Source organism: Cricetulus griseus, chromosome 9 (genome assembly GCF_003668045.3).
Source record: "Cricetulus griseus strain 17A/GY chromosome 9, alternate assembly CriGri-PICRH-1.0, whole genome shotgun sequence".
NCBI lineage: Eukaryota > Metazoa > Chordata > Mammalia > Rodentia > Cricetidae > Cricetulus > Cricetulus griseus.
The window spans coordinates 19561996-19585601 of NC_048602.1; the positions used below are offsets into that span (position 1 = coordinate 19561996).

General features: G+C 41.0%; 1 protein-coding gene across 2 annotated transcripts; it reads right to left on the minus strand.

Annotated features, from left to right (window-relative positions):
• Positions 1-10853: 10853 nt before the first annotated feature.
• LOC100758597 (zinc finger protein 54) lies at positions 10854-23540 on the minus strand. 2 transcript variants are annotated; one of them, XM_027433973.2, is made up of 5 exons: positions 23272-23540; positions 18983-19084; positions 17367-17458; positions 15322-15448; positions 10854-13683 (listed from the first exon to the last, which is right to left on the minus strand). In XM_027433973.2, the coding sequence occupies exons 3-5, from the start codon at positions 17394-17396 to the stop codon at positions 12020-12022; spliced, it is 1821 nt and encodes a 606-aa protein (XP_027289774.1). In that variant the 5' UTR covers positions 17397-17458; positions 18983-19084; positions 23272-23540; the 3' UTR covers positions 10854-12019. The 2 variants fall into 2 exon arrangements, with proteins under 2 accessions (XP_027289774.1, XP_027289775.1); XM_027433974.2 differs by lacking the exon at positions 18983-19084.
• Positions 23541-23606: the final 66 nt, after the last annotated feature.

A 23606-nucleotide genomic window follows, 5' to 3' on the forward strand; every position in this document is an offset into this window, starting at 1 on the left:
GATTTCTTGCTGCTGGAAAGAGAGGGGCTATGCAAGACTTTGGGGGAGGAATGTTGTTTTTGTGCAGACCATTCAGCATGATCACACAAAATTTAGATAGCCCCCAGAAGGACATTAATACACAGGACAAGGGTTGGTATGAAACATGGTTTTCAAAGTGCCGCGGGGTGACCACCCTGATATCTACTTTGGAGAGCTACAAAGATGACACCAACTAACAATCTAAGCAGCAGAAGACAGGCTATCTTAAATGCCCTCTCCTGATAATGAGATTGATGACTAATTCATATGTCATCTAGTAGCTGGTGGAAGTAGAAACAGACACCCACATCTAAACCTTGAACTGAACTGAAATCCAGATGCAGAGGAGGACTGATGAGCAAAGGGGTCCACTTGGTGCTGTGGTCACACTTCTCCCACACACCCTCTATAGGAGAGATAGTGAATGAATATCCTTGAGGCTAAACTATCATCAGAAAAGAGATGCCCTAACCAGGCTGGTGAAACCCACAGAAACAGCTGACCTGAACAAGGGAAAACTCTTGGTCCCCAGACTGATAGCTGGGAAACCAGCTAGGACTGATCCAGACCCCCCTGAATGTGGGTGTAAGTGAGGAGACCTTGGAAATCTATGGTACCTTTTGTAGTGGATCAGTACTTATCGATACCATAGGAATGGACTTTAGGAGCTCATCCCACATGGAGAGATACTCCCTGAGCCTAGACACAGAGGGGTTGGCCTAGGCCCTGTCTCAAAGAATAGGACACACTTTGAAGACCCCCCCCATGGAAGGCCGCACCCTTCCTGGGGTGCAGAAATGGTATGTTATGGGTAGGGGGCTAATTGGGGGGGGCAGGGGAGGGAGAAGGACCTGGGATTGACATGTAAAATAATTTTCTAATAAAAAAAGGAAAAAAGAAAAAAGAAAGAAATTGAAGAAGATTGTAGAAAATGGAATTATCCTTCATGTTCATGGATAGGTAGGATTAACATAGTAAAAATGGCAATCTTACCAAGAGCAATCTACAGATTCAATGAAATCCCCACCAAAATCCCAACACATCTATTCACATATCTTAAAGAACAATATTCACTTCATATAGAAAAAAAAACATGATAGTTAAAACAATCCTGTACAATACAGGAAAAGTAGACCCGTTATAATTATATTATAAACCCACTGTAATTTTTTTTTGTTTTTTTTTTTTTTTTTCGAGACAGGGTTTCTTTGTGTAGCTTTGTAGCCTATCCTGGCAGTTGCTCTGGAGACCAGGCTGGCCTCGAACTCACAGAGATCTGCCTGCCTCTGCCTCCCCAGTGCTGGGATTAAAGGCATGCACCACCAACGCCTGGCCCCACTGTATTTGTTAAAAAGCCAAAAAGTGTAGCCTTTAGACAATTGCTTAGATTGTTAGTTGGTGTCTTCTGGGGCCCACTCCACGTGGAAGGGACACTCCACGTGGAAGGAAGCTGTCTAGGCTTGGACACTTGGCAAGACCTGGGCCCTGCTCCAGAAGATGTGATACTTTGAATTTCCCCCATGGAGGTCCTCACCCTTCCTGGGGAGCGGAGGGAGGATGGGGTGGGTGGCCGGGGGGGGCAGGGGAGGAGGGGAGGGAGAGGAAGCTGGGATTGACAGGTAGAACAGGCTTGTTTCTGATTTAAATAAAAGAGGAAAAAAGCAAAACAAAATAATAAAACAAAGGAACAAGCAACAGGAAACCAAAGGTAAAATTAAGGCAAACATAAAAAAAAAAGTCATACACTGATCAAGAAAAATGCAGGCTAGGATTCCTTTAAGCCTCCATGTTACCTAGCTACAATGTCAGTGTGAGGAATGGAAATGAGAGGTAAGGTTGGCATCAATGTGGGGGAAGGAGGCCATACATTGCCATGTGAGTGAGAACTAGAGAATTAACTTTTGAAATCACTGCATATGTTCTCAAATAAATGGACAATTAGATTGAAAGAAAAAACAATACACACCTCCCCTGTGACCCAATTACACACCTGATCCATTGCACTACACCTGTGGAGTAAAAAAAAAATCTACTTACCACAGAACAGGAAATGACAAATCAACATTGGGAAAAAATGAAGTTGAAATGAACCTGTGAGTTTTTCAAGGATGTTTTGTGTCTGCATGTAATGTGTGTCCCTGTGCCTCATATGAGGCAAGAAGAAGGCATTGAATACACTGGTATTGAGGGTACACATTGAGTGTTCATGTGATGTGGCTGGGAACTGAGAGTGTTCTGAAAGAGCAGACAGAGCTCTTAACCACTGAGTCATCTCTAAAGTTAAGTGGACCAATGAATTTTATTGGCATCACTTACAAGAGTGTGGGCGTGTGGTTACTCATAGACACACAAGGGACTCGATGACAGCTGCATCATCACCCTGTGAGGTGATGGCTAACGAAGCTGGAAACCTGGGGATCCCTCCACAGCTTGCATTCAGCTCAAGGGAAGTGGGAAATGTCTTTCAAGCCACTTAATAGATCCTCCAGGTAGCTTGTCTTGTCTGGTCCAGACAGCTTGATTGGTGTCTGCCCAATGGCTGGTCTGAGCATCTTCTGTGCAGGTCAGCATGACTAATAGTGTCAGCAGTCCTTACCAATTATATATGCTTGAGGCAGAAGCACACTAAAAACTATGCTATTTCTGAGTTTTAGGAGCTTCTCTGCAGGACTGAATGTATGACCTCGCCTCAAGCAGTTTCTCTCAACCCTTGTGTCACGATCCTTTTGGGTCTCATATCAGGTATCTTGCATGGGATATCTGTAATTCATCACAGAGGTAAAGCTATTGCTATAAAATAAAATAATTTTATGGATGGAGATCACCACAGCATGAGGAACATATGAAAGTGTTGCAACATCCAGAAGCTTGAGAACCCCTGCCTTACTGAGTCCCATTCCTTTATCTCTCTTTTCTTTTCATACCCTGTGTTTTAAAGGGATTCCTCCCAGATGGAAGGATTTACTCTCAGAGGAAACTGATACACAATAACCACTCCTGGGCATGGACTCTAAGGACTTGCCACCTTACCAATGAGCACTGGCCCATCATGACCATAGATGCTCTTTGACAAATCTAGGAATGGAATCACGTTAGTATCAATGAACTGAAATGTTGGGTCAATGAAAAAGCAATACTTACCTATGTAACCAAGCATATTCTTCAGGTGTCAATAAAAGTGAAAGTGTGAATGCTACATGTACATGTAGGTCCCTGGAAATTATGATGAATGCAGATACCTAGTCCCCAGAAGTGTTAAACATCACATGTCCTCTCATATATGTGTCTCTAAGCCGAAAACTTTGTTTTGTGTGTCCAAGTAAGAGTACATGTAGAAGCCAGGAATCTAGAAATAAGAGAGTTAGTGGGGAGATAGAGGAAGAGAGGATAGATAGTAGCATATAGGTGATATGACATTAGAGAGGGGGAATCCTAGTGGTGGAATCATTTAGTATGCAGTAGAGAAGGGGCAGCTGAAAGGTCAACTTGGATGACTGTAAGAAGCTATATGGGAACCCAAACAACATCTTGCACTCCAAGTAAAAAATACAATAAGACACGACAGTAGAATAATCAATGTGTGATAAGAGTCATTGGATAATGTGTGTGCTAAATGTTTAACTGGGGATGGGACCAGGAGATGGGATGAAGTGTGGGTGGGTCCACCAAAAGTAAAGATTTGTAAAAAAGCCTTATGAAATCTCCCTATGTTACAAATTAATAGTAAACACGATGTTAAAACTTGAAGAGGTGTCTCACAAGGGTATTATATGCTGCTCCCAGTCACCATGGACGTTTAGTGAAACTCTCCTTACCAGGTCATGGTTATCTGCCTATGACTTACTGGTCAGAGTGGTCCCATTGTCACTCTAAACCAAACAAGTCATTGCCAGTGTTCTTGCTTGGCCACCATAGGTACACCATGTAGCTGAAGACACTAAGCACAGTGGTTGTAAGACAGAGAGCAATATTGAACTTACCAGGCAACTGTCCCTGTGGACCAGTGTTTATTTTAATGTAAGGTCCCGGGAAGGACATTCTCAGAGAAATGATATCAATGGTCTTTCTTAGCCCTTGGACATGCATCTTACAATACCAACTTGCTAGGCAGGATGTGTGTAATGGGAAAAAACTGGCACATTTTATGCACATAAACAACCTCTCTGTTGAGCATGCACCACAGAGAATCCATGCCATGGTAAAAAACAAAAGCCAGGTGGTTGTGGTGCACACTCTTTTTCTCTTCTTTTCTCTTATTATTTTTTATTTGCATTAGAAACAAGATTGCTGCCAGGTGTTGGTGGCGCACACCTTTAATCCCAGCACTCGGGAGGCAGAGGCAGGTAGATTTCCGTGAGTTCGAGGCCATCCTGGTCTTCAGAGCCAGTGCCAGAATAGGCTCCAAAGCTACACAGAGAAACCCTGTCTCGGAAAAAAAAAAACCCAAAACCCCCCACAAGATTGTTCTATTCCCAGTACCATCTCCCTCCCCTCCTCTCCTCCAACGCCCAACCACAAGTAAAAGCCTACATATCATATATCCTTTCTGCTCCCCCAGGAGGGTGAGGCCTTCCACAGGGTGCCATCTGTGTCTACCATATCCTTTGGGATAAGGCCTAGGCCCACCCCCATTTGTCTTGGTAGAGGGAGTATCCCTCTATGTGGAATGGGCTCTCAAAGTCCACACCTATGCTAGGGATAAGTACTGAACAACCACAGGAGGTCCCATAGATTTCTGAGGTTTCCTCACTGAAACCCATGTTCCTGGGGTCTGGATCAGTCACATGCTGGTATCCCAGCTATCAGTCTGGGGACCAAGAGCTCCCGTTGTTTAGGTCAGCTGTTTCTGTTGGTTTCCACTAGCCTGGTCTGGAACCCTTTGCTCTTCACTCCTCCTTCTCAGCAACTGGATTCCAGTTCAGTTCAGTGATTAGTATTAGGTGTCTGCTTTTACTTCCACCATTGCTGGATGAGGGCTATCGGGTGGCATATAAGTCAATCATCAATCTCCTTATCAGGGGAGGGCATTTAAGGTAGCCTCTCCTCCATTGCTTAGATTGTTAGCTGGTGTCATCTTTGTAGATCTCCAGACATTCCCCTAGTGCCTGATTTCTCTGTAAACCTAAAATGTCTTCCTCTATTACGGTATCTCCATTCTTGTTTTCTTCAGTTCTTCCCCAGACTCAAACTTTCTGCTTGCTCATGTCTTCCTCACGCCTCTCCTCTTCTCCCTTTCTCATTCTCCTTGCTCCCTCCCCCTCTTCCCATGCTCCTGATTTGCTCAGGAGATCTTGACCCTTTTCCCTTCTCCAGGGGACCATGTATGCCTCTCTTAGGGTCCTCCTTGTTTACTAGCTTCTCTGGCAGTGTGGATTGTAGGATGGTAATCCTTTACTCTATGTCTAAAATCCACATATGAGTGAGTACATTCAATGCTTTTCTCTTTGTGATTGGGTTACCTCGCTCAGAATGTTTTCTTCTAGTTCCATCCATTTTCCTGCAAATTTCAAGACTCCATTATTTTTTTTCTGTTGAGTAGTACTCCATTGTGTAAATGTACCACATTTTCTCTAAACATTCAGTTGAGGGGCATCTAGGCTGCTTCCGTTTTCTGGCTATTACAAATAATGCTGCTATAAACATGGTTGAACAGATGTCCTTGTTGTGTGAATGTGCTTCTTTTGGGTATATGCCTAAGAGTGGAATTGATGGATCTTGTGGTAGACTGATTCCTATTTTCCTGAGGAGTCACCACACTGATTTCCAAAGTGGCTGTACAAGTTGGCACTCCCAACAGCAGTGGAGGAGTGTTCCCCCTTCTCCACATCCTCTCCATCATAAACTGTCATTGGTGTTTTTTATTTTAACCATTCTGACAGGAGTAAGATGGTATCTCAGAGTTGTTTTGATTTGCATTTCCCTGATGGCTAAGGATGTTGAACACTTTCTTATGTGTCTTTCAGCCATTTTAGATTCCTCTATAGAGAACTGTCGATTTAGTTTTGTTCCCCACCTTTTTAATTGGATTGTTTGGTGTTTTGGAGACTAGCTTCTTGAGTTCTTTGTATATTTTGGAGATCAGCCCTCTGTCAGATGTGGGGTTGGTGAATATCTTTTCCCAGACTGTGGGCTGCCATTTTGTCTTGCTGTGTCCTTTGCCTTACAGAAGCTTCTCAGTTTCAGGGGGTCCCATTTATCAATTGTTGATCTCAGTGACTGTGCTACTGGTGTAATGTTCAGGAAGCAGTCTCTTGTACCAATTAATTCAAGGGTATTTCCCACTTTGTCTTCTAATAGGTTCAGTGTGGCTAGATTTATGTTGAGGTCTTTGATCCATTTGGACTTAAGTTTTGTGCATGGCTACAGACTTGGATCTATCTGCAATATTCTACATGCCAGTATGCAGTTATGCCAGCACCAAATACTCTCTCTGTTCCATCATATAAATTTAGCTTATTTGTCAAAAATGAGGTGTTTGTAGGTATGTGTGTTAATATATCAGGATTTTTAACTCTATTCCATTGGTCTACCTGTCTATTTTGGGGCCAATATCAGGCTGTTTTCAGGACTGTAGCTCTGTAGTAGAGCTTGAAGTCAGGGATGGTGATGCCTCCAGAAGTTCCTTTATTTTATAGGGATGTTTTGGCTTTCCTGGGACTTTTGTTTTTCCATGTAAAGTTGAGAATTGTTCTTTCAAGTTCTGTGAAGAATTGTGTTAGGATTTTGATGGGGATTGCATTGAATCTGTAAATTGCTTTTGGCAAGACTGCCAATTTTACTATGTTGCTCCTGCCTATCCAAGAGCATGAGAGATCTTTCCATTTTCTGGTATCTTCTTTAATTTCTTTCTTTAGAGATTCAAAATTCTTATGGTACAGACCTTTCACTTTTTTGGTTAGCATTACCCCAAGGTATTTTATGTTGTTTGTGGCAATTGTAAAGGTTATTGAAACCTCCTAAAATGAGTTTGGCAATGACCCTTCTGCTTCTATTGTGTGGAATACTTTTAGGAGAATTGGTATTAGCTGGTCCTTGAATTTCTGGTAGAATTCTGCACTGCAGCCATCTGGCCCTGGGCTTTTTGTTTTTTGTCTTTGTTTTTGGTTGGGAGATGTCTGATGACTGCTTCTATTTCATTAGGGATTATAGGTCTATTCAAGTTGCTGATCTGTTCTTGATTTAATTTTGGTAAGTGAAATTTGTCCAGAAATTTGTCCATTTCCTTTAGATTTTCAAATTTTGAGGAATATAGGTTTTCGAAGTATGACGGGATGATTCTCTGGATTTCCTCTGTGTCTGTTGTTATATCTTTTCATTCCTGATTTTATTGATTTGCATATTCCTTCTCTGCCGTTTGGTAAGTTTGGATAAAGATTTGTCTAACTTATTGATTTTCTCAAAGAACGAACTCTTCGTTATATTCTTTGTATTTTCTCCTTGTTTACATTTTATTGATTTCAGTCCTCAGTTTATTCCCTGGCAACTGCTCCTTTGGGGTGTATTGGGTTCTTTGTGTTGAAAAGCTTTCAGTTTTCTTGTTAATTCTCTAGTGTGATTATTCTCCTGATTCTTCATTTGGGCACTTAGCATTGTGTACTTTCCTCTTAGCACTGCTTTCAAAGTGTCCCATAGGTTTGGATATGTTGTGTCCACATTCTCATTGAATTCTAGGAAATCTTTAATTTCTTTTTTTATTTCTTCCTTGACCCAAGAATTGTGCAATTGTTTGTTAATTTCCATGAGTTTGTAGGTTTTCTGCAATTTGTGTTGTTGCTGATTTCTAACTTTAAAGGGTGATAGTCTGATAGATTCAGGGGGTTATTTCAATTTTTTTGTACCTGTTGAGGTTTGCTATGTTGCCAAGTATGTGGTTTATTTTGGAGAAGGTTCCATGTGGTGCTGAGAAGAAGGTATATTGTATTTGGATGGAATATTCCATAGATATCTGTTAAGACCAATTGCGCCGTAACTTCTATTATTTCCTTTGTTTCTTTGTTAAGTCTCTCTGTTGTTCCTGTCTAATGGTGACAGTGGGGTGTTGAAGTGTGTGCAGTTTTAGCGTGATTTGAGTTTTAATAATGTTTCTTTTACGAACATGGATGCCTTTGTATTTGGGGCATAAATGTTCAGAATTGAGACTTCATCCTGATGGGTTTCTCCTGTGATGAGTAGGAAGTGACCTCCTTCATCTCTTTAGATTGATTTTAGTATAAAGTCCAATTTGTTGGATATTAGGATTGCTACCCCTGCTTGTTTCTTGGGTCCATTTGATTGGAAAATCTTTTCCCAACCTTTAATTCTTAGGTACCATATGTCTGTGAAGTTGAGGTGTGTTTCTTGTATGAAGCAGAAGGATGGATTCTTTCTTCTTATCCATTCTGCTAACCTTTGTCTTTTTATAGGTGAGTTAAGACCGTTAATATTGAGGGATATTAATGACAATTGATTGCTCATTTTTGTTTGTTTTGGATTTTGGTGGTGGTGGTGAAATTATATGTGGGATTCCATTCCCTTTTTCCTTTTGGCTGTTGGTAAAGTGGGGTTATCTATGGCCTATATTTTTCTGGTTGTAGTAAATTTCCTTGGGATGTAGTCCTCCTTCCAGAACTTTCTGTAGGGCTGGATTGGTGAATATGTATTGTTTGAATCTGGTTTTGTCATGGAATATCTTGTTTTCTCCATCTATATTGATTGAAAGCTTTGCTGGGTATAGCAGTCTGGGCTGGCATCTGTTTTCTCTTAGTGTAGGTAGAATATTTATCCACGTCCTTCAGAGTTTCCATGGAAAAGTCAGGTGTAAATCTGATAAGTTTGTCTTTATATGTTACTTGACATTTTTCCTTTGCTGCTCTTAATATTTTCTCTTTATTCTGTATGTTTGGTGGTTTGATTATTATGTGTTGAGGAGACCTTTCTTTTTTTGTTCAGTCTATCTGGTGTTCTGTAGGCTTCTTGTACTTTCATTGGCATGTCTTTCTTTAGGTTGGGAAAGTTTTCTTCTATGATTTTGTTGACTTTTCTGCGCCTTTGAGTTGATTTCTTCACCTTCTTCTATACCTATTATTCTTAAGTTTGGTCTTTTCATGGTATCCCATATTTCCTGGATATTTTGTGTTAGGGATTTGTTAGACTTAAGATTTTCTTTGGTCAATGAGTCTATTTCTCCTAGTGAATCTTCAACTCCTGAGATTCTCCCTTCCATCTCTTGTATTCTTTTGGTTATGCTTGGGTTTGTAGTTCCTGATCATTTTCCCAGCATTTCTGTTTCCAGCATTCCCTCAGATTCTGCTTTCTTTATTGTCTCTATTTGAACTTTTAGGTCTTGAACTGTTTCCTTGAGAGATTTGTTGATATCTAATATTTTTTGGGTTGTTTTTTCTTCCATTTCTTTAAGGGATTTTCTCATGTCCTGTTTGAGGCCCTCTATCATTTTCATGAAGATGTTTTTAAGGTCATTCTCTTCTGCTTCATCTGCATTGTGATGTTCAGGTCTTGCTGGTGTATAGTTCCTAGTCTCCAATGGTGTCATATTGGTTTTTCTGTTGTTGAATGTACTTTTACATTGTCCTCTTCTCATCCTTTCTTGTGGTGGGTGTAGCAGGAGTCTCTTCCTCTCTTGGTTGGTATGGGACCAAGGTTCCCTTCTGGTAGATGCAAACAGTTCCAATACTCTGATGCCTGTCTTCTTCTCGTGGATGGAGGTGGGACTGTTACCGGGGCTTTGGTAGTCTCTGGGTGTGTTGGTTCACTACTGCCGAGTTCAGATCCTATGAGCAGATCCCTGGTGTCAGGTGTCCTCAAGCAGGGCTGCAGAACCAGAACCAGAACCAGCCCCTGGCCTACCTGGACTGGTGGATGTAGGCGGGACTGTTATGAAGCCGTTGGCAGTTTCTGGGTGTTTTGGATCTCGTTGATGAGTTTGTATCCTGTGAGCAGACCCCCGACGTCAGATGTTCCCGAGCAGGGCTGAAGAACCGGAGTGGTGCACACTCTTAATCCCACAGCAAGAAGAGCTCTGTGAGTACAAGGTCAGCCTGGTCTATAGTGCAAGAGACAAAACTGGCTCCTTAGCTCTGAGAAACACTGTTCTTTTGTTTGTTTTCATTTGCTTTTTGAGGCAAGTTTTCACTGTGTGACAGTCCTGGTTTTCCTAGAACTCACATTGTAGATCAGTCTGGTCTAGAACTGATAGACATCCACCTGCTCTGACTTCTGGCTCCTGGAATTAAAGACATGCCCCACCATGGCCCAACTGAGAAACTCAGTCTGCTCTTGAAAAAACAAAAACCAGGGGGCTGGAGAGATGGCTCAGAGGTTAAGAGCACTGACTGTTCTTCCAGAGGTCCTAAGTTCAATTCCCAGCAACCACATGGTGGCTCACAACCATCTGTAATGAGATATGGTGCCCTTTTCTGGCGTGCAGCCATATATGGAGGCAGAATGTTGTATACATAATAGATAAATAAATAAATCTTTTTAAAAAAAGAAGAAAAAACAAAAACCAAAAAACAGCAAAATTCACAATTTGGGAACTATAGGTTGTAGAACAGAATCTATTAATATTTTGATAAAGATGAGCATTAATCTGACTTCAAAATATTTATGTTTAAAAATGTACTTTACTTTTGTACTACTCTTGACACTGAAGAAAGAAGTCTCCACTTCCACTAGGTCCTTGGTAATGCACAGAATCATAACTGATTAAAACCTACTAAGAACAAGCAAATGTGTAAGATTGGGCCAATTACCATTTCCTCTTGGCTGAAGGTGGGTCCTACAAGTTTTTTCCCTTGGTGAAAGTGTCCTGGCAGTTAATAGAAGTTGTATCAGAGTTTCAAGTAAATTCTTCCCAAGTTTTATTAAGTACTTCAAAATGAATTCTTGCATGCATTCAGGGATTGCTTTTTCTTACTGTTTTGCTTTTCAACAGAGGGTTTCTCTCTGTAACCATGGCTGACTTGCAATTTGCAGTGTAGACAGTGCTTGGCTAGAACTCACAGGGATACCCCTTCCTCTGGTTCCAGAGAACTGGGATTAAGATGTGTGTCACCATACTCTTAGCCACTGGGGAGTTTTAAGATTCTTTCATAAGTCCAGTGATGTCACTTTCACAGCTTCTCTTCACAGTTATTTACTTTCTTGCTGTTTCTTTGGTTTGACTGTAGTATAAAGAATTTGAAGGTGGATAGTAGAACTTATCAGTGTTTCCTTAACAATGAATTTATCTCTGCAATTTCAGTACTATGTAAAGGAGTTGTCACATTCCATGCATTTGGTGGGTGTAATTTCCAATAAACAGAAGGCATGCGAAGTATATACTCTCTACCGTAATATGGTTTTCAGAAGTATGAATTTTGAGATATACAGCCCATTTAAAGGATAAACTAAAGGTTTTGTAATTTTATGTTATTTAATAGGATGGTGTTTTAAGAAAGAGTTTATGTAGTCCTGGATGTCCTGCAAGTAAATACATAGGTGATGATGTCTACCAAGTCACATGTTTTTATTACATTTTTTTACTAGGGTCTGGAGACACGGCTTAGGGGTGAAGTGCACTGGTTGCTCTGTCAGAGGACTTGGATTCAATTCCCAACATGCATGGCAGTTCACAAGTGTTTTTAACTCTAGCTTCAGAGGATCCATAGAGTAGAAGAGTGGACAAAGGATTTGTCACATTCCTAACAACTGTAAAGTCTACATCCAGTATAAACCCTTGCGTATCTTCTAGGATTCAAGTCCTGGGAAAAGTACTTGACACATTTGTAGGGTTTCTCCCTAGTATGAAGACTGTGAAGCCTTCTAAGATTTGAGCAACTGGAAAAGGATTCGTCACATTCCTTACAACTGTAAGGTCATTCTCCAGTATGAACAGTCTGATGTCTTCTAAGACCTCAGATATAGGATATGTCACAATCTTAGCATATGTCAAGTATCTCTCCAGTATGAAGTATCTGATGTCTCCTTAGAAGATAAGATTGGGAAAGAATACATCACAAAACTAACTACTACAGGGCCCCTCTCCAGTATGTACTCTCTGATGTCTTCTAAGATGTGAGTCCTGTGTAAAGGACTTGTCACATTTCGTACATCTATAAGGTTTCTCCCCAGTGTGAACTCTCTGATGCCTTCTAAGTAATGAGAATCTGGTAAAGGATTTGTCACATTCCTCACATATGTAAGGTCTCTCTCCAGTATGAACTCTCTGATGTCTTCTAAGATCTGAGCAATAGGTAAAGGATTTGTCACATTCCAGACAACTATAAGGTTTCTCTCCAGTATGAACTCTCTGATGTGTTCTAAGATGTGAATCCTGGGTAAAGGATTTGTCACAGTGCTTGCAATTGTAAGGTCTCTCTCCTGTATGAACTCTCTGATGTGTTCTAAGAAGTGAGAACTGGGTAAAGGATTTGTCACATTCCCTACAACTGTAAGGTTTCTCTCCAGTATGAACTTTCTGATGTCTTTTAAGACCTGAGCAACAGCTAAAATATTTGTCACATTCTTGACAAGTGTAAGATCTCTCTCCAATATGAACTCTCTGATGTCTTCTAAGATCCGAATAACAGTTAAAAGATTTGTTACATTCCTCACAATTGTAATGTCTCTCTCGAGTATGGACCTTCTGATGTCTTATAAACTGTGACATCTTGGAAAAGGACTTGTCACATTGAATACATTTGTAAGGTTTCTCCTCAGTGTGAACACTCTGATGTCTTCTAAGTTGTGAGTTCAAGAAAAAGGACTTGCTACATTGAATACATTTGTAAGGTTTCTCCACAATATGATCACTCTGATGTCTTCTAAGTTGTGAGTTCCAGGTAAAGGACAAGTCACATTCTATGCATTGATAAGGTCTCTCTCCAGTATGAACCCTCTGATGTTTTCTAAGATCTGAATTCCAGGTAAAGGATTTGTCACATTCCTCACATTTGTAAGGTCTCTCTCCATTATGAACTCCCTGAGGTCTTCTACGATTTGAGTCCTCGGTAAACTTGTCACGTTTGATAGATTTGTAAGGTTTCTCCTCAGTGTGCACTTTCTGATGTGTTCTAAATTTTGAGTTAGAAGGTAAGGACTTGTGACATTCCTTATGTGTATAAGGTTTCTCCATAGTGTGAAGACTTTGGTGTATTTTACAAGTAGAAAGCTGGGTGAAAGATTTTTCACCAATGTTGTTCTGGTAGGGTTTAATTCCAGTATGAATTCTCTCATGATCACTGAGATGTGAAGCAGTCATGAAGCATTTCTTGCATTGCCCACACTGGTGTCGATTTTCTTCAATGTAAATTGGTTGTTGCAAAAGCCTGGATGAAGAACTTAAAGAGTCATCACCTTCTTCCTGTCTGTGCTCTTTCTCTGCAGTGTAGACTCTCTCACCTTGAGTCATGTTGAAACACAAATTTACAGATTTCTCACACTCTTTAGATCGGCAAGGTTCTTCTCCAGTGTGCATGCTTTCCTGTCTGTCTGGGTTTGATGAGTCAACAGAGGCATCCCTGTGATTACTGCATGCGTAGTTATTAGAGTTTTCTGTAGTTTCACTTGTTCTATAAAGTGCACATATGGAGGGATCATGCAGCACTTTGCCAAAGGCATTACACTGACAAGACTTCTTTTCAATCTTCACATATTGATGACCAGGATCACATTTGCAATAGTTCTCTGAAAATGAGTACAGTAAAGATTAATAGGGCTTGTTCCAATAATAAACATGTACTAAATGACTGTCTTCCTAAGTTGTCATTTAACTTACGTGAACATGGAATTATTTAGTTTAGAGCATCCAGTAATGGACAGTTTCCATTCACTATAATTTTATAGATTCTCACAAACACAGCATGGCAGCCTTCAAAGGTCAGTGATTTAAAACAGATATCTCATCTTTATTAAAAATCTCTAACTGGAAAAAGATGGAAAAAATAATTGATGGCTTTGAATTAGCTGTAGGACAGAGCTCACTGAGGGATTATATCTAGAATAGATGTCTTTATCTTTAAATCTTTCTTCTTAGAAAGTGATCAAGAGGAGTGTAATTCAACCCCAGGTTTACAGTGTTCACACTTAGTAATGGATGCAAAGACAATATTCTTCAGACATCATAGGCTGTAGCTCATTTCAGCCAGGGCTGTCGTGGGCAGCTATTGCTTATATCTTTCAGTTAGTCTCAAGACTAACTGTGATTCCTAACTTTCCTTATAGGGTTATTTTCAGGGCCACCCTGACTCCTGAGATTATTTCCCAGAGGATGTCTGTATTCATCACTGGGAATTAAATGAAGGATGTAATAGGAAGTTATGCATAAAAGGAAGGCAATTACAGAATAACATTACTTCAAAGATCCAAGTTAGATTTTTAATTTTGAAAAATTATTCCAGTCCAATTCTAGCACAGTCAAATTAAATTACATTTTTTAAGTAGTAATTAATTATTATAGCAGAAAGGATATATCCTGGGGAACAGGACATTACACTAAGTTAAATGACCAGGAATCATATCAAGTGGAATTGAATAACAAAAAGCCACTCTCAGCTCTTGCTTTTTCTTTCACTTGAAGCCTTCACTGTTTTCTTGCTTATTCACGAGGCCACTCTAGTGCTGGCTACTTTCTACTTCCCACATTCCAGGGCAATCTTAATTCTTTCCAGACAGGTGATCACGATTACCTTGGATACAAAAATCCACAAGTTCTTTTAGGCAGTCTATAACCCATGCTAGAACTTTTAGAGATAATACAGAAGTCCAACACAGTACTGGGCTCAGTATATAAAAACATAAAGCAGAGGAATTTAAACAAGTTTTCTGGATTGATATTTTTAGTCAAATTCCTCTGTATATTTAAAATATTCCGTGTAATTTATCTTGAATTTTTCTCACAATTTTTCTCACAATTAAAAAGATTGGCTTCTCTCTGTCTGCCTCTTTCTCTTCTCTGGCCACAAGCCATGACAGTCAGCCTTTAACTCTGTTTTTCTTCTCTCCTACTGTCTCTGCTCTGCCAGGCCTATAATAAACTGGTTAATGTAAAAAAAAAAAAAAAAAAAAAAAAAAGTCTATTGCATGGAGCTTTAAGAAATGAGTGGAAATGTCATATGCTACTATAAGTCTACAGATGAATCTTAGAACCAAAATAATACATGGAATACAAAGAAAGAGAAACCTCAAGAGCATGAATATTTCTTTCAAACTATTAAATCTGCACTGTCTCCTGTTTGTTTTTTTTAGGAAACCTTAACAGATTTTACAACCTATTAATTTCAAACAAAAGATGGGTTGGGAATTCAACAAGCAAAATGTGCTCACCCACAAAGACCAGGTTGCTGTAATTCTCCAACATCACATCAATGCACAAAGCCCTCTGAGCAGAGTCCAGGCATTGCCACTCCTTCTGGGAGAAGTGCACTGCTACATCTCTGAATGTCAACACACCCTGAAATTAAAAAGTATGGTTTGACCAAGTGCTACTTGGATGTGCTTTCCTGGATAGAAGGCAACACAATGTAGAGGAGGAACTAAGATAATTACTCAAAAATAAGATTTCTCATTACAGTCACATTCTATCATGAATAATGCAACTCTGTAAAAACAGGATGAAACAACTGCCTTACAAGCAGTATACATGACACAAAAAATAAATTTAAGTTTTAGACATGGTTACCTCTCTGTTATGGATATGATGTTTATGTCACATAGGATCTTATTGTATATGTCTCTGCTTTAAATGCTGTGCCTGTAGATCATTTGAAAACACTGACACATATCAATCCTGTCTGTGTTTGTGCCTCCCATGACTCTATTCTAACAGAGTCAGGTGGGATGTTTACACTCTAGGTCCAATGGCACACCATAAATTAGGAAAGAGGAAGGTATAGACAGCAGAATACATGACTGATTTCATAGAGGAGAGTTTTGGGTTTTCCCCACAGTAACAGGTATTGTAACAGCAGTACATATTGTAAAATTTAACACTGTAAGTAGCCAATGGAGTTAATATTCTGACAATATTTGGGCAAATATCAACAGAGAAAAATCTGCATCAACATTATTTGATTAAATTCAAAAATTCCCTAGGAATATGCAAAAGCCAACAGAGACAAATGACAATTTCAGAAATTTTTAAGAGTATTTCACTTCACGCACAAACAGTAATTAAATTGAAGGAACTGTAAGAAATATATCAAAATATGTTCAAGGTAGAGGTAACAGAATCCATACCAGAGAAACTTTGAATAAGGCAAATAGCAAGAATTTATCAAAAATTAAATTAATTTAATACCAAGGAAATAAAATTCCAAATCAACAAATGGGCTAAACAAACACTTTTCAAAGACAGAAACTCAACTGGCCAATAAACATTGAAAAAGTGCTCAGGATCACAAAAGGCCACCATGGAAATGCAAATTAAAACTACTTGGACATAGTGACTCACCCCAGACAGAATGGCTGTCATCAACTAAACTGAAAATAAAGGTGAGATGGCATAGGGAGAGAAAAGAAGCCTTATTCACTGTTGATGGAGGGGAGGTTGTAAATTAATACAGCTATTGTGGAAAACAGTTTGGAGATTACTGAAAATAATTGAAGACAGAACTAATATGTGGCACAGCTCTTTCACTCCTGGCCATATACCCAGAGAAAAACATACCCGATTACAGAGATATTTACACCCCATCTTTATTGCTGTTTTTTAACACAAAAGGGAAAGTAGTAGGATCAAAGCTTCATCTATAAACAGATGAATCAATCAATTATGAAAATTGTATAAGACTGTGTACAATTTAGCAAAAATAGGAAAACAAAAATTTCCAGGAAATGGACAGACCCATGATGTGAAATATTCAGTACAGTTATCACTTTTAGAAAGAAAACACCATGTTTTTGTTCATGTGCATTATCTCTCAATCACATGCGTATACAGATACAATGTTAATGTGGACACAGTATAATTTGGAGAAAAGAGAACAGGTAGGTTAAATTACCAGGGACTGAATGCAGGTAATGAATCCAGTTATGGAAAAGTTACTTAAGCTAAAAGCTTTTCTAGTTCTAATTCTGTCAAAGGTTTTTGGAGTTTGGCTGATACATAAGCAAATCAAAATATATTCAGTTGTGAAATATGAAGTCCCATGGGAAGCTCCAGAGCTTCTGTGCCCTGTGATGACTCTGCCTGTATAGACTACACTAGGTTTCATAGACTTTGGGTTTGCTTATTGCAGTGTATGATTTTATTGTTGTCTGTTCACAGAACTGATCAGGATAAAAATTTTATAAATTCTCACAGGCAATATATTAAAAGCTTTTAATCCACGAAAGTAGAACATACATAGAGAGTGGAGAGGACCACTGACCTGTGATATATTTACTGGAGAATTAGCCATTTCTTACTGTTTTGCTTCTTTGAGTTTCTCTTTCAGGAACAATGAACACTTGGCTGACTTCCCTATAAAATAAAGGATCAGAATGTACCAGTAATACTGAAACCTGTTAGGGAACAATGTCACACCACATGAAAAATCCCAATAAAGAGAATATGACCAGGTGTCTGGTAAATGATCCTAAAGAATGGAGACTATGGAAAGATATTTGAAGCTTGAAGAGAGACATCACCATCACGCATCTGGTTGCACAGAGAACACTACTCTCTTAAAATTGATGGAGACCAAGACAGTCACCATACAACACAACTGATTTCACTAAAGCAGCACTGCAGATAATAAATTAGAGGCAAAACATACAGAAGAGAGTCTGGGGAATCTTCCATGAGAACATGGGAGATAATAAACTTCTTGTGAAGAGTAGATAATTAAAAGAGAAATGAAAAGTAATTATCCAGGAGCAAGACAGCAAACCAGTATTTCTCACAAAGATAGATGATGAATACTACCAAAAATCTAACAGCAAAAACATAAAAATTAAAACCTAGGATATAATATGACCATGTGAAAAGAAAAAAGAAACAAACAAACAACAACAACAACAACAACAAAACAGGTCACACTGCAAATCAAAATAGAGAATCCTCAAATGAATAAACAAACCCTCAAAGACTCAACATCATACTCCAGAGATACTTGGGTACCCATATTCACTCCTAATCACCTCACAATAGCTATAAAATGGAAACAACCTAAATGTCCCTGAACCGGATGAATGGATAGTGAACGTGTGATACACATATAGTATGGAATACTATTCAGCTGTTTAGAAAATTGAAATCATGCACTTTGCAGGTAAACAGACAGACTTGGAAAAGCTCATATTGAGTAAGGTCACCCAGACCCAGAAAGACAGACAGCGCATGATCTCTCTCATAGGAAGTTCCTAGCTCCAAATCTTCAGATGTGAGTCCACAACCTGGAGTTACTGCAGTAACCAGGAAAGTAACAAGACAGCACTAGGAGTTGTTAGGGATTGATAGAGATGGAGGTAACAGGGAACAAGTGATATCTAGGGGAAACATCTAAATCAGACCAGATAGTTCACCTGCCTGAGCTCCACGCATTCAGGGAAGAGAACTGGGGTGGGGGTGCTGCTGGTAACCCCAGACCCTCGGCCAATGCAGGGGTGGGAAAAAGACCCCCGAAACCCCCCTGCCTACCATGTGTGTGGAGCACAGAGAAGGCCGGGCAGCCAGGCAGATGGCGGCCCTGCAGCCATGTTCCCTCAGAGCAGGGAAATTCCCGAGGCAAGCCAGGACCCACAGCAGGACGGCAGCTGGGGCAGAAACAGCCCACTTGGCATGCCTCACAGACCCGCAGGTGGGGATAGAAAGGAGGTGGCGTGGTGGATCCTGAATTGAAAACCAATGATGAAAACACAGAATAGACAGGAAAGAACAGACGCCAACCCAATCCACCCGCACCGCTAATAAGGCAATGGCGCTGGGAAGATGGGCGGCAGAACCAGGCAGCTACAATCACCACTAACTGAGGAGGATTCAAGTGTCCTTGGCCTCCGTTCGTACCTCCTGGGTGTCCTCAGAGCGGCAGTCTGTAATCCTCCTGGCACATCTGCTGATCACAGTTGAGGTGGAATCCAGGGATGGGGTGGTTAGTATGGAGACAAACTTGAACAGCAAAAACAGGACAGACATCAGACAGGACAAACCGCGCGGCAAAGAAATGGTGCCCCAAACCAAAATTACAAACAACCCTCGGACTTTTGTCCAGGGCGGAACCAAGGATTCTAGAAACACAGTTTCTCGCATGTCTGCTTTCCCGATGGTCCAAATTATACAAATATGAGTCCAAATACAAGTACAAATTACAAATATGAGTCCTGCGCAGGATCAGATCAAATTCAAGTGGCACCAAACCAACAAAACAGCAAATTCAAGTGGCACCAAACCAACAAAAACAAGGAAACATATAAATTGCGAGCTCGAATCATCTTACCTCCAAGAACGAATCGACTCAGGTGAGGGGTGGTCGTAAATCGAGGACGAGCCCCCAAATGTTAGACCCCGGAAAATTCAGGTATCCGGGGTCCCAGGCCACGACCTCGGTCACCCCAATCACCAGGCGGATTTGAGAGCTTGCAGCAAACTGCATGAGGCTTTATTGTTTTTTTTAACGAGCTAACCCCATGTTAGCGAGGGTCTTTCACCCACCCGCCATGGTGGATGGCTAGCAAAGACAACACCTAGGGCCTCCCAAGAAATCTTGTAGGGCAGCGTAAGGGGAGTGTCTAGGGGTATGCACAGGCTCACTATTGGTGTGCCTCCAGCCTTGGAGGGCTTGCCCTGTGTTGATTGATCAACTGGTTGTTATGGCCCATAGGCCCTCCCAGGGTGGTTGCTATGCTCTGCGTCATTGCTGTGTGCTTGTCCATAAAGTACACCCAGGGTCATAAAGCATACCGCCACCAGCTAACTTCTGATTGGTTCCTTGTCACCAGGCAGGCACCTAACCTCTAGTGACTAAGACAAGGTCACAGAGCACGTGTTACTGTCATGGCTGCCGAAATGGGGAGCTGGTCCCTTCAAAAGATTCTCAAACTTCTTGTTTTATTAAGTCAAGATTGTAGCACAGAGATTTACTGCTCCCTCCTGTTTCCCCTGAAAAGATAAAGTCAAAGGTAATCAGCCCATTTACTCATCCTCAGGGAAAAGTAAACTTTCTGAAGGTCTGTGCTGCCACTGAGGCCAGAGCACTGGAAGACTCCAGGGTTTGCTTCTTGTGCAAATTAAACTTAGACCCTCTCTGTGACCCACAGCCCTATGCAACTAAAGCTAAAAGTTTCTCCTAGCAGTTTTAATTTATTGCTCTATATGTAAATCTTATCTGCCTTGGTGACCCTGAGAAACTCAAGTCTCATACTGTATTGTAAAAAGAATCCCTGTTGCAAATGTATGTATACCTGTAACGCCAAGAACTGGCGTAGACAAAGAATTTGAAAGACAAAGAAATGGTGAGTTAGAGAGAAACAGACAAACAGAACAGCAAGACAGCAAAGGAAGAAGCATAAAGAACATGCAGAGGAGCAATTGTGTGTGAGTCAATTCCTTTTTCCTTCAGATTTTAGTTTCCTTGCTTATTTATAGTTCCTTTTTTTGAACCTGAGGGAAAATTTTCTAAAATTTTCTAAGCTGGACTTTTTTTTTTCCTTTTTCGTTTCTTTTTCCCATTTTTTTTTAATTTGAATTAGAAACAAGATTGTTTTACATATCAATTCCAGTTCCCTCTACCTTCCCTCCTCCCCCCAACTAAAACCCTACCTATCCCAAACCCTTTCTGCTCCCCAGGGAGGGTGAGGCCTTCCATAGGGGGTCTTCAGAGTCTGTCATATCCTTTGGGATAGGGCCTAGGCCCACCCCCTGTGTGTCTAGTCTCAGGGAGTATCCCTCTATGTGGAATGGGCTCCCAAACTCCATACCTATGCTAGGGATAAGTACTGATTTACTACAGGAGGCCCCATAGATTTCTGAGGCCTCCTCACTGACACCCACTTTCATGGGGTCTGGATCAGTCCCATGCTGGTTTCCCAGCTATCAGTCTGGAGACCAAGAGCTCCCCCTTGTTCAGCTCAGCTGTTTCTGTGGGTTTCACCAGCCTGGGCTGGACTCCTTTACTCATCACTCTTCCTTCTCTGCAACTGGAATCCAGTTGAGTTCAGTGTTTAGTCATGGGTGTCTGAGAAGCTGGACTAACAAAGTTTTCAATACTTAACTGAACATATTCATCCTAAATTCCAACAGACAATAGGAGACAGTATAGTTGGAGTGTAGGAGGCTGTAAATATACTTCCTGATTTTTTTTTTCAAGACAGCATATTTCTGTGGCTTTGGAGGCTGTACTGGAACTAGCTCTTATAGTCCAGGCTGGTCTCAAACACACAGAGATCTGCCTGCCTCTGCCTCCCCAATGCTGGGATCAAAGAGTGTACCACCACCACCTGGCTTGATTCATATGAAAACTCTGTTGGAATTATTTCCAGGAATGGAGACAAAAATACTAACGGTAGAGAATGTGCAAGAATACCAAATGTCCAAAATTGTGAAAACAATAAATAAACCCAAAAGTATAAATTTTCAGTCATTTCATAATGTATTAAAATTATTTCAATAAACATTATTCAATAATGGCATGAAAACCTGGTCTGTGGTGTGAATGAATAAGAACATCATCACTCACTTGCATAGTCAAATAAGACTCCACTATCAATTCTTCTGAAGAAAGTCTTCTCCTGAGGTGAGGTTCTAAATTTATCATGGACCAATAATCATGGAGACTTACACCTCCCAAAGGGACACACAAGAAGAGAAAACATTTCATGAAAATTTCTTTTTTGCCTTTGAGGATTTCATTTATTCTGTGGGATGTGAGACTCATTCACACAAAGCTCACACACTTGCCAATTAGTTTGTCATGAAATACAGAGGAAGAGCAAGGGAGACAACAAGCAAACAATTCTTAGCCATAGAAACCATACTGCTGCAATTCTGCAACATCCAGTACCAGTACAAAGCCCTAGGGGGAGGGTCCAGGTATTGCCACTCCTCCTGGGAGAAGTCTGCAGTCACAACCCTGACTATCAACAGACCACAGAAGAAAACCCAACATTTTAACACTCTTGTTGGTGCACAGCTTTAATCCAAGCACTTGGGAGATAGAAGTTGGTGGAATTTGGTGTTTTCCAGTCCAGTGTGGTGTATCTGGTGAGCCAGACAGAGCAATGCTAACGGTCATGCCTCAAACACAGCAAACACCACAATCCAAAAATAGAAGTTTCATTGTGTGTCCATGGACAGAGTGCTTTCTTGGACCATGGAGGGAAATGAATCTGACATTTTTCTGATATAGATGAGTCATCATAATTATTGAAACCATGCTTTCTAACATCATTCTATACTCGAATGCATTTACATTTCTTTTGTTGTTTTCTATTTTCCTCTGAAACAGGGTCTTTGTGTGCAGTGCTAACTGTCCTTGAGTCACTATGTACACCTTACCAGCCTCCATCTTATATCCATGTACCTGTCTCAGCCTTCTGAGTATTGGGTTTAAAGGAGGGTGGTGGTGGTGGTGGTGGTGGTGGTGGTGGTGGTGCACACCTTTAATCCAAGCACTCTGGAGGCATGGCCAGGCGGATCTCTGTGAGTTCGAGGCCAGCCTAGCCTACAACTCTAAAACAGCCAGCACTACATAGAGAAATCCTATCAAAAAAAAAAAAAAAAAAGGCATGTTACACCAGACCTGGCAAAGACAATGTTCAGAATGCTGTCTGTACCTCACAGGTTTCGTATGTCTCAGATGGAAAATTGGTATTGGATAAAAGTATGCTTTTAAACGTTTATATTTACCAGTACACCGTGGGGCTCGAAACAACAACAACAACAAAATACTTTCAGCTGCAAAGAAATTTTCAGGCATTCCTTGACTACAATCTGCAAGCTTTCTGCGAATCCAAATCTCAAGGTAAATGTTCCAGGCTTTTGAGTACGAAGTGTATAACTTGGCAATGAGAATGGATGACTGTCAATTTCAAGAGCTTTGTCGTTTGCACCACAGCAAAGAGAATCGTGATTGCAAATCTCCAGATAAATTCAAAAAATTCGATTAGATCATCCTTACAAGAATATTTTGGCAATGAGAACTGAAAATACCAGGCGTATCCCATATGATCTAAAATACACCAAGGGAAAGACATGCACAGCAGAATCTCGGAGCCGGCTTCCTGATGAGCAGCAGAGAAACCGCTCGCCCCCGCTCGCCCCCGCTCCTCCCTCCCTCCCATCCCCGCAGCTCCTCTGACCTGGGAGCTTCCAGGGCCGCCGGGCTGCGGTTCCCGCCACTGCGCTGCTGACTGCTGACTTTCCCAGGCCGCCCCGCGAGCGCGGACACCGCGGATCCCGAGGTCTCAGGTCCCCGCGGACCCGCCGCGTCCTCCGCACCCGGGTCTGCAGCGCGCCGCTCCCTCCATGCAGGTCCCCGAGCAACGACAGGGAACAGGAAGTTGTCACTGCGGGCTGCGGCTCCTGAGATCACTTCCTGGTCCTCTCTTCCCAGCTGCGGTTTGCGTCACATCTTTAACCCCTTTCACTTTCCCCTAAAGTCCAGCACCCTCCCCACCGCCGTTTCCGGCTTAGC

Excerpts from the sequence above, each read along its gene's own strand:
- LOC100758597 (XM_027433974.2), bottom strand. The coding sequence starts at position 17,396 with ATGGCTAATTCTCCAGTAAATATATCACAG. Across the intron at positions 15,449-17,366 it reads CTCCAGTAAATATATCACAG|GGTGTGTTGACATTCAGAGA; the intron begins GTCAGTGGTCCT and ends TTTTAATTTCAG. Across the intron at positions 13,684-15,321 it reads CAGCAACCTGGTCTTTGTGG|AGAACTATTGCAAATGTGAT; the intron begins GTGAGCACATTT and ends ACTCATTTTCAG.